The 17,673-nt window shown below is 58.7% G+C and overlaps 6 protein-coding genes and 1 non-coding gene across 7 annotated transcripts; 3 read left to right on the forward strand and 4 right to left on the reverse strand.

The window, feature by feature from the left end:
- Positions 1-516: 516 nt before the first annotated feature.
- PSEUBRA_003319 (Ankyrin repeat) lies at positions 517-3,786 on the forward strand (the record flags this gene model as incomplete). The annotated part of the gene is made up of 1 exon (XM_016436419.1): positions 517-3,786. One exon carries the CDS (start codon positions 517-519, stop codon positions 3,784-3,786), a length of 3,270 nt encoding a protein of 1,089 aa, XP_016292146.1.
- Positions 3,787-4,050: 264 nt separating this feature from the next.
- Positions 4,051-5,669, reverse strand: PSEUBRA_003320 (Major facilitator superfamily; the record flags this gene model as incomplete). The annotated part of the gene is made up of 2 exons (XM_016436432.1): positions 4,051-5,337; positions 5,439-5,669. The coding sequence occupies 2 exons, from the start codon at positions 5,667-5,669 to the stop codon at positions 4,051-4,053; spliced, it is 1,518 nt and encodes a 505-aa protein (XP_016292147.1).
- A 1,580-nt stretch (positions 5,670-7,249) lies between these two features.
- PSEUBRA_006470 lies at positions 7,250-7,334 on the forward strand. The gene is given in 2 exon segments: positions 7,250-7,286; positions 7,299-7,334. It is a non-coding gene; the product is annotated as a tRNA-Ala (tRNA).
- A 398-nt stretch (positions 7,335-7,732) lies between these two features.
- On the forward strand, positions 7,733-9,646 carry PSEUBRA_003321 (Zinc finger, CCCH-type; the record flags this gene model as incomplete). The annotated part of the gene is made up of 1 exon (XM_059465068.1): positions 7,733-9,646. One exon carries the CDS (start codon positions 7,733-7,735, stop codon positions 9,644-9,646), a length of 1,914 nt encoding a protein of 637 aa, XP_059320646.1.
- Positions 9,647-9,907: 261 nt separating this feature from the next.
- Positions 9,908-12,139, reverse strand: PSEUBRA_003322 (protein of unknown function DUF2235; the record flags this gene model as incomplete). The annotated part of the gene is made up of 1 exon (XM_016436431.1): positions 9,908-12,139. One exon carries the CDS (start codon positions 12,137-12,139, stop codon positions 9,908-9,910), a length of 2,232 nt encoding a protein of 743 aa, XP_016292149.1.
- A 1,025-nt stretch (positions 12,140-13,164) lies between these two features.
- Positions 13,165-15,720, reverse strand: PSEUBRA_003323 (Translation Initiation factor eIF- 4e-like domain protein; the record flags this gene model as incomplete). The annotated part of the gene is made up of 1 exon (XM_016436441.1): positions 13,165-15,720. The coding sequence occupies one exon, from the start codon at positions 15,718-15,720 to the stop codon at positions 13,165-13,167; it is 2,556 nt and encodes an 851-aa protein (XP_016292150.1).
- Positions 15,721-16,367: 647 nt separating this feature from the next.
- Positions 16,368-17,507, reverse strand: PSEUBRA_003324 (uncharacterized protein; the record flags this gene model as incomplete). The annotated part of the gene is made up of 2 exons (XM_059465069.1): positions 16,368-16,616; positions 17,277-17,507. 2 exons carry the CDS (start codon positions 17,505-17,507, stop codon positions 16,368-16,370), a joined length of 480 nt encoding a protein of 159 aa, XP_059321386.1.
- Between the last annotated feature and the right edge of the window lie 166 nt (positions 17,508-17,673).

Raw genomic sequence — 17,673 nt, forward strand, 5'->3', positions numbered from 1 at the left:
GAGCTTGTGGAGTCTGAAAAGTCCAGGCTGGATAGGGCAGAAGGAGGCTGACCTTGGCACGGCAGCAGCAGCAGCAGAGGCGACAGCTCAAACCGAGACGCGCTTGCCTCGCCTCGTTGGTGCATCTTTGCCCAAATGGCCCAAATCCAACACTTTTCTCGGTCGGGCTAGTCGAGAGCCAGAGCAGCTCAGCATTCCTTCTCATCGCTCTACTCGGATCACCCATCACACTGTCCGCCGTCATCGCTACTCTCCCTTGTTCATCCAAGGCCACGTCCGTTCAGTCACGAGCACTACATCGTAATCACGCTCCTTACGATCTCGGAAGGAACGACAAGGTCATCGCATCGGACCAGCTTCTAGTTCGACGGGACCACTCGAAGTGCTCTCATCCTACGTCAACGCATCCGTCCTGCTTCTACGGGTAGCTTGCATCGAAGCTCGGACCTGCACAAGGATCTTGTCGCAACCAGCTCATCGTCTCTGCACGCGGCGTCCTGCGCTCTCTCTACACACATGCCTCTGAACCCCTCGGCCACCTTGGATCCCTCTGCTTCTCACACACACGCCCACGAAGCCAGCTCCACCACAGCCAACCCCCTCCGACCCGTGCAGGAGGTTGCTGCAAGCTCGCTTGTCGATAGCGTATCATCTCAGTACGCCTCGCTCCTCGATCCTCTCAAGCGATCTGCCCAGCCCAACTCCAACCACAGCTTCACCACTTCCGCCCTGCAGCGTGCCGGCTTGCTTCCTGCAGACCAAGCGTCGCTCAATCATCATCCCACCATGTCTCACATCGCTCCCTCGGGCGCTTCCGCCGCCTCAGAGAACCTCCAGAGAGTCATGGGTCACTCGGCTGCCGCTACCAACGGCGCTTCCACCCCCGCCCAAGCCGGCCCTTTGACCCCTGCCATTCTCAAGACCATGACCCCGGCTCAGGCTAATGCCGCCTTGCAAAACCCCGTCGGCAACGTCCCTACTGTCTACCTCGCCACCTACTCAAACGTTCCCGTCTATGAGATCACCGTCCGCGGTATTGCCGTCATGCGACGACGCGGTGATGGCTGGCTCAATGCCACCCAGATCCTCAAAATCGCAGGTATCGAAAAGACCCGTCGAACCAAGATCCTCGAAAAGAGCATCCTCACAGGCGAACACGAGAAGATCCAGGGAGGATACGGAAAGTTCCAAGGCACTTGGATCCCTTTGCAGCGAGCTCAAGAGGTCGCAGCCGAGTACAACGTCTCACATCTCCTCCAGCCGATCCTCGAGTTTGACCCCGCCACCGCCGATCAGATCCCCAAGCTCTATCAGCGCAAGAAGCCCGCCAACTCCGGTCGCAACTCGTCTGCTTCCGCCATCAACGATGGAAGAGGCTCGACGCCGTCGAAAAACTTCTCGCCCGCTCCTTCCAATCTCGGAGGCCCCAGCCAGCAACCTCGTTTCCTCTCCTTGCGACCGCCTAAGGATGCCCAACAGCGCGAAATGTCGCCGGCCCTCTTCATGCCGCCTGGCGCCAGCGGTCTTCTCGGCAACGGCACTTTTGCCAATGATGTCGGTGTGGCACCGCCAGGGCCTCACGCTATCCCTCCTGGCTCGAGTCTGGCAGAACAAGAAGCACTTCGCAGCTACAACGTCTATGGCTATACACCGCAGGGTGTGCCACTGCCCTCATCGGCGGTTGCAGACAATGGCATTGCTACGCCTCCTATTGCTGCGTCCGCCTCTGCTGCTGGCGACAAGCGAGCCGTTGAAAACGATCAAGAAGGCGCTGCTGCTTCCAAACGGATGCGATTGGCGAGCCCGCAACAGCAGACCCAGTCTTCGGGTCTCTTGCTGGGCCCCTCGCCCGTCAAGGATCTCAACGCCCTTGGTCCTGCTGGTGGGTCGTTGCGGGCAGCTTCGGCGCCTCGTGGCCACCGTATGGCCGTCGGTCCCCCCGACGCTGCCGGTCGAGATGGTACTGTGCCTCGCTACGCCGACCGCGCTCTGCCTCCCAAGCCCTACGACGAAGGCGAAAAGCGTATGCGCGATCGCCTTGTCAGTCTGTTCGCCGATGACGACGTGCTTCAGAGCGCCGGCGAAGCTGCTGCGCCTACATCGGCGTCTCCTGGTGCCGCTGCCGCATCAAAGGCGGCAGCCGGCGCTTCGCTCGCAGACGAGGGCGATGATGCCTACGTTGCCAAGCTCGACAACTTGCTTGCTGACTTGAGGGAAAAGGCGAGCCTGGGCGGTCTCGGCGCCAGTGGCTCCGATGGACCCAAGGCCACTGTCGATCTGGTCACCGACGACCATGGACACACTGCTCTGCACTGGGCCTCCGCTCTCTGCCGTCTGCAACTTGTTCGCACTCTCGTCGCCCGCCCTCCTTGGCAGGGCGGCGCCAACGTTCACGCTGGCAACCACGCAGGTGAGACCGCTCTTCACCGCTCTGTGCTCGTCACCAATTCGTACGACGCCTCCTCCTTCCCCGTGCTACTCGATCTTCTCGCACCGTCGCTCAACACGCGTGACTTCAAGAAGCGCACCGTCTTGCACCACATCGCGCTCGTCGCTGCACTCAAAGGACGCGCTGCCTCGGCGAGATACTACCTCGCCTGCGTGCTCGAGCACATTGGTGCCGAGAAAAGCTCCAAATACAAGGGCCTTATCGATGCGCAGGACGAAGACGGCGAGACGGCACTGGGCATTGTGGCACGCCTTGGCAACGCCAGCATGGTGCGCATGCTTCTCGACGTCGGTGCTCGCAAGGATCTGGCAAATGCGCTCGGCATCCGACCCTCGGATTGGGGCATCGAGTCGAGCGGCGATGCTTCGTCGCAGTCGCAGCAGGACGGTGCTTCCGTTGCTGGTGCCAGCACTGTTTCGTCCCTGCCGCCACTGACAGCGTCCGACCTCGCCTCGCAGAATCCTTCGGATATTATCTCGGCCTTGACGCGACCTGCTCAAGTGCCCGTGATGAAGAGCTCCGACGTGCGCGACCAGCTCAGCTCGACGCTCGACGATCTCCAGTCGACGTTCGAGCGCGAGATCAAGGAGAAGCAAGATGCCATCTCGACGGTCCAAAGTCATCTTCAGGCGGCTACGCGGGATCTCGCCTCGCGTCGCAAGACGGTCTCTGCTGCCCAGGCCAAGCTTGCTGAGAAAGACGAGGCTCGTCAGCGGGTGCAGAACCTGCGTCGTGCCATCGTTGCTCAGCTTGGGCTGGACGAGGCTGACGGAGCAGTCAAGGTGGACGAGCTCGTTGCGGAGGCAGCCGCTGCTGCGCCAGGGGACGCAATGGACGTCGATGGCGCGGAAGACGTCAAGCCAGTCCTCACCACCGAATCGCTCATCGACGACATCCTCTCCCCTCACACCATCGAGTCGGACCTCAACCTTCTCGGCGTCACCTCAACACCGACGCTTGTCGAACAGGAACAGCTCATCCGTCTTCGCTTCCTCCTCGCCCACACCCGTTCCACCTGCGACGCATTCACCACCCAAATCGCCACGATGGACGATTCATCCGCCAAAAAAGAGTCGCAATGCCAACAAGTCGTAGCGATCTGCGCCAACATCCCCCAGGACAAAGTCGAGGGCATGCTCGACGAGCTCCTCACGGCGATGGAGAGCGATGGGCCCGACGTGGACCTGGCCAGAGTGGCGAACTTTATGCAGAAGGTCGGCAAGGGCGAGAACGGAGACCAGCTGAGCTCGAGTACGAGTCTCAGCACTACTGTCGAGAGCGTCGAGACGATGGCGAGCAGTACCGTGCCACCGAAGGACGGAGAGGGGGGAAAGTGAGTTGTAAGAGTATCGGTTTCTGGAATGTAGCTCATGAACGATTTTCGACTGCGCTGGTGAGGATGTGGTTGTTGGCTGAGATTAGCTGAGCGCTAAGAGGTCCCACCGAGCCTCCGATCTTTCGACTGATCACGCTCGCACACGTCGCAGTGGCGAACCAATCGGCCATTTTCACGGGTCACACAAGCATCTGCTCGCAAGTCACAGGGTATGTATTGGTACAGAATCAAGGGTTACAGGGGAGAATGACGGCTGCAATCGATATCAAGCGTGCTTCTCTTGAGCAGCGTCGACCAGGTGATCCACCTTGGCGATCTCCTCTGCTCGACCGGGCACAGTCACCTCCTGCAGTGGATCGGTATGTTCCTTGACTCGCAGCGCGATGACCGGAATCACAAAGAGCATGCCTGCGACGCACAAGCCCCAAGTGACCGCCAGGTTGGTCATGAAAGGATGCTTATCGTTGTCCATCGCAAACGCGCCTGCAGCGCCAGCCGATTGGATCGACTTGTAGAACCCAGCCAGATAGCCGAGCTTAGAGAGATCGTTCGAGCACGCGCCGATGAGCCAGTAGGCCAAGTTCTGCCAAACCGCATCCAGCACGCCGGAGAAGATGTAGAGGAAGCAGTAGCCGACGTACTTGCTTCGGTCGCTGAAATCGATGCGCGTCGTCTCGTCGAGCACCGTAGCACGGGTATAGGTCTTCTGCACATCGTACGAACCACCCCAGACAGCCCACATGATGAGGAAAACGATGGACCAGCCAAGCCAAGCGCGCGATCGTCGCGACATGCGCTTGTTGTCCAGCACCTGACCAATGATCAAACTGCCAACCATCTGACTGAGCCAATAGAGCAGGTTGTTGAGCGAGCGAGTCCGAAGCGTGAACAGCACACCGTTGTAGTCGTTGAACTGCCAAGTGTAGAACCAGTTGGAAGCGAGGAACATGGGAAACAGGAGCACGACCCACGGGTCAGACTTGAGAAGGATGAAGAGTCCCTGAAGCTCCTTAACCCAGGTAGTCTGTGCAGGGACGATGATGCGCGTGCCATCGTCGCGCACCATCTTGGCAGGATCCGTCAACATGGCCGCGACAAAGGCGCCGAGACCTGTCAGAACGACAAAGGCAGCGTAGGTGCTGTTGGACACCGAGTTGGCGGTAGAGTTGTACGTGAGGCCGAGCTGGATCGCCGAGCCGAGGACCGCGCCAAAGTTGAAGATGATCCAGAAGACGCTGATGAAGGTACCTTTCTGCGATTCCGTTGGGTATGCGAGCATGAGTGCACCTTGGGCAGTCCAGAGAAGCGAAGCGCAGACGCCGAGGATGGCACCTGCAGCGATGACGAAGCCTTGGTTCTGGTTGATGTTGTACGAGAGGAAGGATCCAATGTAGAGACAGTATCCAGTAGCGCCGAGGCCAAGGGTGAGACGCGATCCAAGCTTGTTGTGGATGGTACCGGCGAAGAACGAGACGACAGAGAAGGTCGAGTAGAGAGCGACTGCAGCTTTGTTGGAAGCATCTGAATTGACTTGGCCACCGCCTCCGATACCCTGCAAGATCACAATATGGGAAAGAATAGTCAGTAATCGATCTTGGGCATCATCATCTTGCCATTGTCCTGGGCTGTTCGACCCCTCCTCGAGATACGAACCGAAATGGCATTGAAGAGGCCGGGACAGAGGAAGCAGACCATTCCGACGAGGGCGACCTGAATGACGGGCTTGCTGTAGATGCGCTTGACTGGGTTGGACGAGCGCTCGACGGGTGCGACCTCGGCGATGGTGGTCGGGTAGAAGTGCGAGCCGCCTTGGCTGCTGAGAGCGGCGTTGTTGGGGTCCGAGGAGCTGCTGGAAGCAGCGTCGAAATGCTTTTCATCCGCCATGGTGAGTAGTCAATCGGGAGATTGTGTTGCGTGGTTGAGTGAAGGAGTGGAATGGCCGAGGAGAAGGAATGATGACGATCCAGCTGTTGAGTGTCGTTGGACGAAAGATGACGGAGAGAGAGTAGCTCGAGTATATGAAGGAAGGACAGGCTGGTGCTTATAAGGTTGTCGAGGGAGGAGTGGCTGTCATGTGAGGTGGTCGTACGCAGATGAGGTCGATAAGGCAAAATGCGATTCCGAGTAGAGCGGGGTGCAGAGCGGGTGGAATCGACGTCGGACCGATCGGATAGGTTGTGCGACCTTGAGGGTAAGGGAGGGGCGGGTAGGGCGTCGTGGCTTGCCAAGTCGGGGGGTCTCGGAGGTCGTCTGAGGGTAAGAGGCGTTGCAACGAGGAATCCGAGGGTACCGGGCGTGCGCGTGAGATGAGGCGCCACAAGGTTGAAGGGGAAAGGTAGAGGATATGTGTTGCGACGGCAGCGGCGGGATGAGTTGGTGATGAAGCAAGGCGCTGTCACGGGGTTGGGCGAGCAGGTCAAGCCCCAGAGGGTTGGCAGTTCCAGGGTTCCTCACTGCGATTTAGTCTTTCGGTGTCCGGCGGCCGTGGCTCCGATATGAAACGAGCAGTGAAACGAGCAGGCGGAACTGCCCTTGCATACATACGCTGCAAGCTCAGTCTTCGTAGAGAAGCGAGAGGCAAACAAGCGAGCCCAAGGAACAAGAGGCTAACTTAGAGCGATTACGCGAAGCGAAGCCGACAAAATCAAATCCGACGACCCACATACTTGTTTTAGAAAAACACAAGCGAGGTTCGGGTTGTCCGCCGTGTGATGAAGTGCGGAGAGGAGCCAACCAAACAGAAAACCCGGCGCTCGTCTCCTCGCTTGTTCCGCTTAGCCTCTTCCCACGCCAGGGAGAAGTGCCGCCTTTCATCTGTGTTCGATCCCCACCGAGCTTGTAGGGCGTTCCCACATCCTTTGTGCTTCCATCAGGAACGACCCGTGACGATTCGGTGCTGAGAAGGCTGGTTGCAGCGATGGAAAGAGCGCAGACGCGGCAATGCAGTTAGGCGGATAGGACTTCGAAATTCTCTCCGCTCCAGTCGGCGGCATCGGACGAGCCCCCGAGCACACCCCATGCACCGCCAAGATGCGCCCCCTTCTTTCCAATCAAGCCCTGATCTGCAGAGTGCCTCTGCATCGCAGCTGCTATCTCGGCGAAACCGCCGACTTTGCCGTCTCACAAGCCACCCCGAACAGTGCTCGCCTCGTCCAGCCCTCGCCCCCTGACTGCGGAGCCCCTTTCGCCTTGTGACCAATCACAGACGTCGACAGTATCGGTACGATCAAAATGGCTGACCGCGTGGTTAATGCTGATAACCAGATGCACGGCTGCATTCATGGCAACGCTTCCGGTCAAGTCGCCGTGCTACTCGTATCAAGCGTCGCACCCTTCCTGGAATGATGAAGCCGTCCATCGAACAACAAGCAGGCTGAGCAAGAGCTGATACTAGCTTTTGTGTATATATTATGGCAACCGTATTCGTATCTATAATGACAATATCCCGCTTTGACCACATCGACGGGGGTTTAGCTCAGTTGGTAGAGCGTTCGCTTAGCACTTTGTCTAATTTGCGAAAGGTCGCGTGTTCGACTCATGCAGTCTCCAGCCTTCTCTTTTGCCGCCTTGATTTCTGGACACATTTTTTCGGACCTTAATTTTGGACGCCTCTTCCAACGATGCTACTCACATCATCGGAGGCAATCGAACACACTGGTAGCGTGCAAGCTGCTACAAACACACAAACGAAAGCTGTGGCAAGTCAGATGCTAGACTCTGCAGCTCACTCGAGCCATGAAAGTCTTGAGGCCTAGCTGCAAGACGAGGACGGCAGATGCTTCCACGATGGCTGAGTCGCGTGTGTGGAGGGGCCAAAGCGCGGAATTCGGCCTTTTGCAGTTGTTCTTTTTGGTGTTGGTTCTGCTCAAAACTCAGCCTTCCTCACGACACACGCTCTTCCCGCGCTCCATCATCACACTGCTCCGACAGAGGATCGAGGACCCACGATGGCGTCCACAAGCGAGGAGGAGCAGCTCAAGGCCGAGATTGCCAAGCTCTCGGGAGCCATTCAGACGCACAAGCAGCAGGGCTTCCACCAGCCAACCTACCAGGCGTACGGAGGTGGATACTCTTCAAGAGGTCGCGGGCATTACCCGACAGCAGGCCCGTCGTCATATCGCGGCGCTCGAGGTGGATATCATCCAGGAGCAGCTGTTGGCAGGGGGCGAGGTCGAGGCGCGGCAGCTGGTCCGCCTCGAAACCGCACTTTGATACTCAACGACTCGAGCAACAAGGCTGCAGTGACAGGCACTGCCACAACATCGACCAGCACTTCGACCGATAAGGCCAGCACAGCTGAAGCCTCATCATCAAGCTCAGCTACCACCGCTTCAATACCGTCAACAACCGCATCCGCAGCAGTCCCGTCCGACGGCTGGATCAAACGCAAGTCGACACACAACATGAGCCTGGTCAGCACCTCAACCTTCCAACGCACCGAACCGGCCCGCCTCGCAGCGATGGAAGCCACACGCAAAGCCAAAGCGGAAGCCAAATCCAGCTCGAGCAAGCAGCCGCTCAAGCCCAAGGGTGCCAAATCATCCGTCCGCCGTGGCGACAATATGGGCGAAGTCGTCATCGACGGCGTCGTCTTTGAGTTCGACCCCTCAGGCACTAAGCTGGTCAAGAAACCCATCCAACCTCCTTCCGATACGCCGACCTCATCTGCAGCACCGGAGGCTGTGCCGCTGAAAACGTCCATCAACGGCCAATCGTACATCCGCACCAAGCGGGGCAACCTCATCTCCTCGGCGCTCCTGGCCAAACGCAAGACCCAACGCGAGGCGTCCGCCAAGATGGGGCGCCTCAACACGATGGTTGGTCAAATCTCCGCCATTCAGGCCACACGCAATGCGGGCACCAAAGGTTCGAAGACGTTGGATGTCAAGAAAGCCCGTACGCTGTGCACGTTTTTCACCCGCACCGGGTCGTGCAAGCGCGGCCTGTCTTGTCCGTATCTGCACGACTCGGGCAAGATCGCGCTGTGTCCCAAGGTGTTGCGTCCCGCAGGATGTAGTTTGCCCAAAGGTACGTGTCCACTATCGCACGGTGTGAGGCCGGAACGCGTGCCGCACTGCGTGCATTTCCTCCGTTTGGGCAGGTGCAGGAACGGCGACGAGTGTCTGTACACCCACACTGAGCTGCCGGACGGAGCGCAAACGAAGATCTGTAGGGAATTCAGCGAGTACGGCTGGTGCGAGAGAGGCAAAGGGTGTCAGGAGAGACATACGTACGAATGCCCGGACTTCGTGGAGAAGGGCAAGTGCGAGAGGAAAGGGTGTAAGTTGGTGCATGTTTTGCGAGCGCAGCCTGCCATGGAAGAGGGAGGGATGCAGGATGGGGAGCTGTTCATGCGGGACGATGCGGCTGCGGCTGAGCCGTCCGATGAAGAAGAGACGAGGGGAAAACGAAAGAGACCGCTCATGCAGACTGAGCTGGATGATGATCAGTTGTTGCCCGATGAGGATGATGGAGAGGAGGATGACGAGCAGGTCAACTTTGCCGATATGGGAGAGAGCAGGCGGGCAAAGAGGAGGAAGGCGAAAGCGTTCACGCAGCAGAAGGATTTCATCTCGTTTGATGATGAGGATGGGGAGGAGGAGGAAGAGGAGGAAGCGGAGAGCGAGGAAGAGGAAGTCTCGGAAGACGAGGATGAGGATGAGAACCAGGACGAGGTGGACGTGGCCAGCGTGCACAGCGAGGATTTCGAGTTGAGCGATGGCGAGGACGAGGAGGTTGAGCAGGAAGATGAAGAGGAAGAGGCGGATGAGCACGAATCTGCGAAGCTCCACGCCGACCATCAGCACAGGCTGGACCGAGACGAGGCCGACGATGACGATCTGGTCGATCGGGACCTGTGAACCGTCACTTGTATCGTAGCAGGCCTCTCACTCGATGCAATTCAATGCGTGAGGCCGCGAACTGATCTGCCTTGAGCACAAACTTGGGCTGTTGGACCGCAAACCCGTCGCGCGAGCTCAGCCCCGACGCATCCACGAAGCCAAGAAGGCTGAGGTGTGAGATGTCCAAAGTGAATGCATTGCCCGAAACTGACCCGTGTGAACTCGACTTGACTGTGCGTGACTTCCGAAGTGTGCTAACCTTTCCACTGAGCTCCCCCATCATTCACCGATCTTCCCGACGCTCTCCTCTTCCCCTTGCTTCGCACCCTCTCCTCCACTCCCCTTGTTCCTGAACCCCTTTACCTTGGTACCTTTGCCCTTCGCCCTCATCTTTCCGAGCCCCGCCGTGAGCGCCTGAACCTTCACCTCGTCCTTGTACCCCGCGACCTTATCCCCAATCGACCACCACAACCCCTGCGCCGCAGTCTGGTTCAAATTGGCCCTCGTGACGAGCCCGAGATTGCACACGTCGGCGACGAGGGCGTTGGGTGTCGACAATGCATGATACACGCCCTGCCAAAGCGTGCGGAGGTGCGGGTGGGCGGTGGGATCGACCGGGTTTTCGCCGAGCTCTTTGGACGGGATCAGGGGGTAGACTTGTTCGGGTGGGTGGGTGGATGGTACTGCTAGAGTGGCGGTGGGGAGCGCGGCGATGGGGAGAGGAGGCGTGGGGATCTTGGTGGTGCTGCTGTCGGTCGTCTGCTCCCATCCGTCAGCGGGTTGATCGTCCACATCACCTTGCCCCGCAGGGCTGGTGGGAGCGCTTTCGTGGGTGGCAGGAGCATCATCCACGTCACCCATCGCAGTGGCAGCATCGACAATCGTCTGCGCATTCGTCCCCCGTGTCATGCTAGGGATGTTCCACCCACCCGTAATCATCAGTGGCGCGAGAGTGGGGTTCAACACATCGCCCTGCGTCGGGATCCACGGATACGGCCCACGTCGGTCCCAGTACAACAGGCGTTCCGTTGGCCCGAGGGTGCGCTGCCAGTCCTTGGCGTCCTCCCACATCTTGTCCAGTCCGGCGGCGTCGTACGTGCGCAGATCGGCAAACGCGACATGGGTGGCGGGGTCGATTCGACCGCCACGATAGACGGACGGGTGGATGGACTCGTGCGTCTTTGCCGTCTTGGCAAGGGTCTCCCAGACAACGTCGGAGATGGTGCTCGGATGGCGGGCGCATACGGTTCGCGGACGCTGGTAGTTGACCGTCGGTCGGGAGCGGTGAGAGGGTTGCATCCCCCACTCGCGTCGCCGGTCGAGAATGGTCGCCAGCAGCGGCAGGTCGATGTTGAGCAACGGGCGCAGGGTCGTACTTCCATCCGGAAGGGTGTGGGGATCCACCAGCTGGGATACCATCCATATGAGCGTGAGATCCGACAGTCCGTGGTACTGATATCCTCCTCCAACATCGGTGTGTACTCCTTGGAACCAACATTGCTTCAGCAGCTGGCGGCTCCGATTCGAAGAAGAGGTGGGTTGGTACCACATCGTAGGGAGGAAGTCCTTTCGGTCCTCTTCGAGCGAGAGGGCGTGGAAGCCAAATTGAACGTTGCTGCCGAGACCAGGATCGTAGAAGTCGAAAAAGTCGATCATGACGTTGTCCTGGAACATGCCTGGCAGTCCCAGTGCAGACACGGTATCCCAAACTCCCACCACCTTGATCTGAGGAGGAACGACCGTCATGCCTTTTCTTCGGCGGGCGCACTCCTCCCTCCGTCTTTGCGCCAACGCCTCTTTGTCGTGAGCGGACATCTGTTTGTACTTATCCCCGTGCTCCAGGTCGTACAAGAACATGTTTGTCGCCAAAGTCTCGCTTTCCACACTGGGCCATCTGAGCGTTGCGGCATAGAGCACCTTTGCTGCCTCCCTTTCACTATCAATATCGTCCGGGTCCCTCTTCTGATAGGCTGCCCAGATCTCCGCAAAATGGGTCATTTCGACCTTGCCCAGCACTCCGCACCAGTTGATGAAGCCCGTGATGCACCTTGCTGTGTAAGCGCCACGCGAGAAGCCGAAGAAGAACAGCTCGTCCCCAGGCTGATAGTTGTCCACCAAGAAACCGTAAGCCTGTTCGATCTTGGAGCCGAGAGCGAAGCCCGTTCCTTGGTCGAACAGGTTTTGCAGCCAGCCTGTTCCCGTCCCCACACCAGATTGGTAGAATACCAGCTGGGGCATCGAAGGGGACTCGAAGGAGGAGGACGAGGCGATGCATTTGGCTAGAAGCGCAACGTTGGTGAAAAACGTGCCTGTTGGCTGGTCTTCGGAAGAGGAGGAATGCTTGGTGGTCGAGAGGGCAGTTTTGACCGAGTCGCGCGCTTGGGCTGTGCCGTCGCAGAGGATGGTGATGCGGATCGGGGCACGGGGTGTTCGGGGTTGAACCGGAGGTGGTGGGACCGAGGTGGTGAGGGGCATGCTGAGCGCAGGAGGTGAGGAGGTTGTGGGCGACATGGTGAGGATGCGCGGGGTGGTGTCGATGGGGGAGTGTTGTGTGCGGATGGTGTGATGCGACACTGGTGTCAATGATCAGCAGCACGTTCGCGTTGCGCTACGGTCAGCGCTTCGAGCGTGGAACGAGGACGAAGATGATGGTAGCGAGGCAGGCTTCAAAGGCTGATCGCGAAGGCTGTTCGCGATGGCGGCGAGCACGAGCGAATATATGTTCCGCTACCAGCGTCGACGGTGTGGACGTGTGATTGCAAGCCTGCTCTGGATCAAAGCGATGGTACACTCTAGCCCACCTAGGAGCCTGCAATCGGCAAAGGGAGCGGCAGCAGCAACTGTCGCCCACGTTGAGAGATTCTGCCTGGACCCTGAAGCTTCGCAGCGGATAAAAAATGCGCCTTGCCGACACGGGATCTTTTCCCCTCGCTACGCCATCCCGTGTCCACATCTCAGCCTCACGCTCGTGACCTTCTGGAACGGGCTTATCAACCGATGAAGAGAGCCTTTCACACATGTCTCGGCCCGCTCTTGTGCTGCAGGATGTGACAAGAAGAAGTATGGACGCGGGCTGCCATTGTGCGCATGGTCGCCGTGCCTGCAGCTCATTTTGTGCGAGGCTTCCCGCAGCCCACCATCTCGGGACGCCGCTGGCCTAGCCCACACCCAGCGGTTGCTCTCACTTCGTCACATCTGCCATCGTGCCCCTGAGACCACCTCAACGTTGTCATCCACCCCTGCAACCCACAGCCTTCCTCACCTCCTGTCTTAAACCAAACTCAAGCTTCGATCTGAACCATTGGACGCAAGCGAGACCAACACACGCGTGGAAGCGCATGCACAATTTGACACCCCGACGCGGCCCAACTTCTAACTTTTTTCGCTGCACACGTCAAAGCGCCACCGCGTGGTTGGGCAACGTCATTTCATTACTTTCAACTTGGGCTTTGACAGGGCATGCGGTGCAGGTTCGCCTTTGCGTCCCGTGGCTTATGCGCGAGACCTTGACTGCGCGGCCACCTTGTGGCGAGGCTTCATTTGGCTGCAGCCTCGACCTCGACGGCGTTCTGGCTGGGATTCACCGAGGCCGTGATGGCGTCCTCGTTGATGAGATCCTCGAGGGACATCTCCTGGGCAGCAGTGGCACCTGCTTGAGGGTTGGCTTTGTTCGTGTCGTCGATGGTCTCGGCGGCGGCTTGCTGCTGGAGAACCGGAGTCATGATCTCCTCTGCTTTGACCTTCTGCGATGCCTTGACCGTTTCCTCGTCGGTTGTCTTTGCCGCCTCGACTTTGATCTGCTCGGTGGCGGAGGAAGCAGCTGCTTCGGTTTGCGGAGGCTCTGCGATGGCCTTGGCGTCGTGATCCGTGCTGATAGAAGTGCCATCCTTGGCTTGCTCGGCAGGCTCTTGGGTAGATGCCGCCACAACCGTGACCTCTGCGGCGACTGTGGGACCTTCCTGGCTTGCGACGTGGACTTCGATGTGAGCTTCAGCCTGTTGAGCAGGCTGAGCCTTTCCCGCTGGCTGAGCCTCTGTCTCGGTCTCAGACTGGCTACGGACCGCATCATCAGCGGCGACTGCGATCTTGTCCTCGGGCGGACCTGCCTGAACTTCGAGCTGGATTGAAGCTTCTGCGTCACTGGGTTTCTCCTCGGATACTGCTCCGCCTTTGGCTTGTGGTGCGATTTCTGCAGACGGCTGGCCGGCAGGCTCTTTGGCGGTAACTGTGTCGATGTCAGCCGCTTGGTGGCTGTTCGAAGCGGGGACGGTGCTCTCGTTCGCCTTGTTGTCTTCCGGTACGCTTGTCAGGGAGGATGTCATCTCAACCTTTGGCTCGGATGGAGCCTGCGGTCCGGCATCCTCCGGGACCTTCCCCTCCGGAGGCAGAGTGCTCATCTCGCTGTCTTGCGTCTCTGGCTTCGGCGGAGCGCTAGACGTTGTCTCCTCACGTGTCACCTCTTCCGTAGACTCAGAGGCGATTTGACCGTCACCTGTGTCCTGCACCGGCTGAGTGCCCGAAACTGCCTCCTCCGCGCCGTCCTTCTTGCCCTCTGGTCCCTTTAGCGCTTCGACCAGCTCCTTCTGAGTCGCTTCCACCTCTTTGAGGAGCTCCATAGGCTTGACGTTGCTGATATGAGCATCCGTGGCCTCCACTTGCTTGTCGTCGAGGACCGCCTCAAGCGGAGCCGCAGCTGGCTCCAACTGAGTCTGCGACTCTTCCATCGCCCCTGTGACGTCGTCCGAGGTGATCATGTCAGGCTTCTCGCTTGGTTCCGGGACGTCGTCGACTTGCGGTGCAAAGTCAATAGCGATGGGCTCCTCGATCTTCTCTTCGGCTAGGAAACGCAGGTGCTGCTTGGTAGCGGACTGCTCCGATGGCTTGATGGTGGCTCGGAAGGGCAGCATCGGTTCATCTTGCGACTCTTCGATCTGCGACTGGGTTGATTCGAGGTGTGCAGCGGGGCCTGAAACCGTCGTCTTGTCAGAAGGCTGCTCACCAGTGTGATCCTCGCCGTTGCGTGCTTTCTTTGAGGCCGGCTCATCTGCTTTGGATGCCGCATCCTCCTTGCCGTCCTGCTCCAGCTCTCGTTTGCTGCTATCGACGACGGTCCTATCGGCGGCTTCAGGGCTAGCAGTGAAATCTTTGCCATTGTTCGACGGTCCTGCCGGGGGCGACTCGTCATCATCGATGGTGATGGCCTCAGGCTTGGACGCCTCCAGCCAGCGCTTCGTATCGGCGGGAGAGGCCAGCGCCTTGGAATTGTACAGGGTCGTGTGACTGCTGAGCGAATGACCACTCCGAATGCCGAGGCGCGAGTAAATGCTCGACTTGCAGAACGTCGGCACGCGACCGCTGACCTCGGTGATGACCTTCAGAGCCTCACGAGCAGCGGTCGAGTTCCACACGGGACGGAAATAGACGTCGATGCTGAGAGGAGGCTGACCCGAGCGGATCGGCGAATCGCCAGGGCCACTGCTTTTACGACCGTGCGACGTCTTGGGTCGCTTGAAGTTGTCGAAGGCCTTGGCCATGGTGCTCTCTTCGGATGTGAGTACTCGAGCACGAATAGCAATGATGCCGTGTTTGCGAAGCTCACCCGAGGCGAGACTCTTGGCGAGACGAGCAAAGACATTGTCGATCGACTGCGTGCTGACGAGCATGGTCCATCGACCCTGGCTCCACAGCGCATGATCCTCTGCCAAGGCGATGATCTGGTCGTGAAAGTCGTTCTGCACCTCGGTACGGCACTGCTTCTTGCTCTTGACGTGGCTTCGGTGGTTGACGTTGGTGGGAATGGCGTCGTTGTACTGAATCTCAGCTACCTTGGCGGTGGCTTCCCGAGCTAGATCGTTAGCCTTGATGTAGGCCGGGTCGGTGGCGAAGTTGGGCGCGAGCTCGGCTATTTCGTTGATGGAAGGCACGCCTAGCCCCCAGATGGAAGGTGGGCTGACTCCACCATTCAGAGCAGGTGGAATGCCCAGGCGGCCAGGTGGATGAGCCGCCAGCAGCAACTTGAGATGATCCTCGTCATCGTCGAGGATGAGCACGACGGGCTTGGTCTCCTCTGCGGCGGAGGTGGACGGCTCCATCTTTCAGATGTCAAGCCAGATGCAAGAGTCACGCAGAGTGCTGTCTCGCTGGTAGGATGGTGGGTTGTGGATGGGAGAAGAGCAGCGCTAAGCTCTTACAAGATGCTCCTTTTATATGGCGCAGTCGAGCTGGTCGCGGCGCGTCCGCTTGTCTTTGTCTGTCGCATTGTGACTGTGTAGATGAGCACAATCGCGAAAGGCATGCGCTTCCGCCTCAATCCGCGCCGCAACCACGACGCGCAGCAGGCGTGAAGCGGGAGCGGACCAAGAGAGAGTCACAACCGCGCTTCATTTGAGCGCAGCTGTTGTGACTGAGCTTATTTTCATGCGCATACAAAGCGTTGAGGCAGCAGAACAACAAAGGCGTCGCGTGATGACAAACAAGGTGACTTGGTTCGGAATCTTCCGCCTGGCTGTCAGTCAATTTCAGCTTAGACTTTTGAATGCTTCCATCTCTGCTCCGCGCAGTGTCACAACGCAAGAGACGTGCCACTGCGCTTATCTGCGCAGCGCTGCGGATGTGTCAGCTCGCTCATCTGTCAAAGTGCCAATCAATGCTCCGTCGTGCCTATCTGACTGTCCTGTGAGATTTCGTGAGTTCATTAAGTTCTGTAAGCTCTGCGCTTGTGTGATAGGGCGAGTGACAATCAACGATGCAATTTCGGCTCGTCGAGCAGGGGGCTGTGGATCAGACCATCCAACACCCGATCTGTCCAGTCGGCGTGCGGGTGCTTGATGCCGCGCTTCATGTAGTCGCTCTCAGTGTCCGAATCGAGACCGTAGTCGGGAACGTATCTGCCGCCGTGCGAAGAGACCGAGGAGGGACATGTTGAAGGCGTGCGAGCGCCGGTCACGGACGAATGGCGGCCATTTGCTCCTTTCTGCTTGCGAGGAGACTGGGTTTGACGATGGAAACAAAGTTGGCCGTCGAGATAGAGTTGACATCCGATACTGGCCGATGCAACAAGAAGAGCGGCTGCGAAAGCGACGCAGACGCTGTATCTGGCCGCCTTATCGAGTGATCGCATGGCGTATGTCACCAACGATCCCAGCTGCAGCGCTGCAGCGAGACAAACGCACATTCCGCAGGCATTGCTCATGCTGATCGAGAGACTCGTTGCGAAGCTGTTCTTCCGTGATCTCGACCTTGCTTGGGTGGATGCTGTGTTCGTCGCTATGAGCAGCCCGACGCCTGAAACGAGAGCTGAGAACAGCGCGAGAACGAGTGATGCCAGTGCCAAAGCTTGAGATGCGGGATTGTGATCGTAGCTGTCCAACAAGATGGATTGTGAAGCAGCCAGCAGAACTGCCAAGCCTGCCCAGATCATCAATGTACCGCTCGGCGACGGATCGCTCCTTGCTCGCTGTAGGTCGTAGTAGCATCTGTGTCTCGGCCTCTGTTGTAGCTGGCTTCGTCTGGTTGTTGCACTCGGATTTGACCGGGAGGTCGTAGCTGACTGGGAGCTTGGTTGTGCTTGATCTTGTCTGTCTTCGGACAAACCGGTTAAAGTGGTAGTCGAACTAGCTGCGCGTCGATCCGGCATCTCGATGCTCACTGCGTCGTCTCGGCTCCTCATCCTCATGTTGTCCTGGTCTGTGAACGCGGAAGCCGGAAGCCCAGGCGGTGGCACGTAGAACCCAGGGCCGTAGGGGATCTTCTTTCCGTCATCGACGACTGTCATCAGTTGGGGCACGGAGCCGTCTCTCGCTTCGTCGCCTGCCAGAGTCAGACCGATGCCGTTGGCGGGAGGACGTATTGGCGGGCTGGACGGGCGAGACATGGGCATCGCTATGTGCGGAAGGTCGTGGGCGCTCTTTCAAATGTCGTAGAGAGAAAGGTGGAAGATTCAGAAGCTGACTCGGCAAAGAAGGTCTGCCACTAAGCGCCGCATGGGCCACTCCGTCAGGAGGCGCTGCTCCCCCCGACCTCAGGTCCTCACCTCATTCCAGGCC

The sequence above is a fragment of the Kalmanozyma brasiliensis genome, assembly GCF_000497045.1.
Source record: "Kalmanozyma brasiliensis GHG001 unplaced genomic scaffold PSEUBRA_SCAF21, whole genome shotgun sequence".
NCBI classification, from domain to species: Eukaryota; Fungi; Basidiomycota; class Ustilaginomycetes; order Ustilaginales; genus Kalmanozyma; species Kalmanozyma brasiliensis.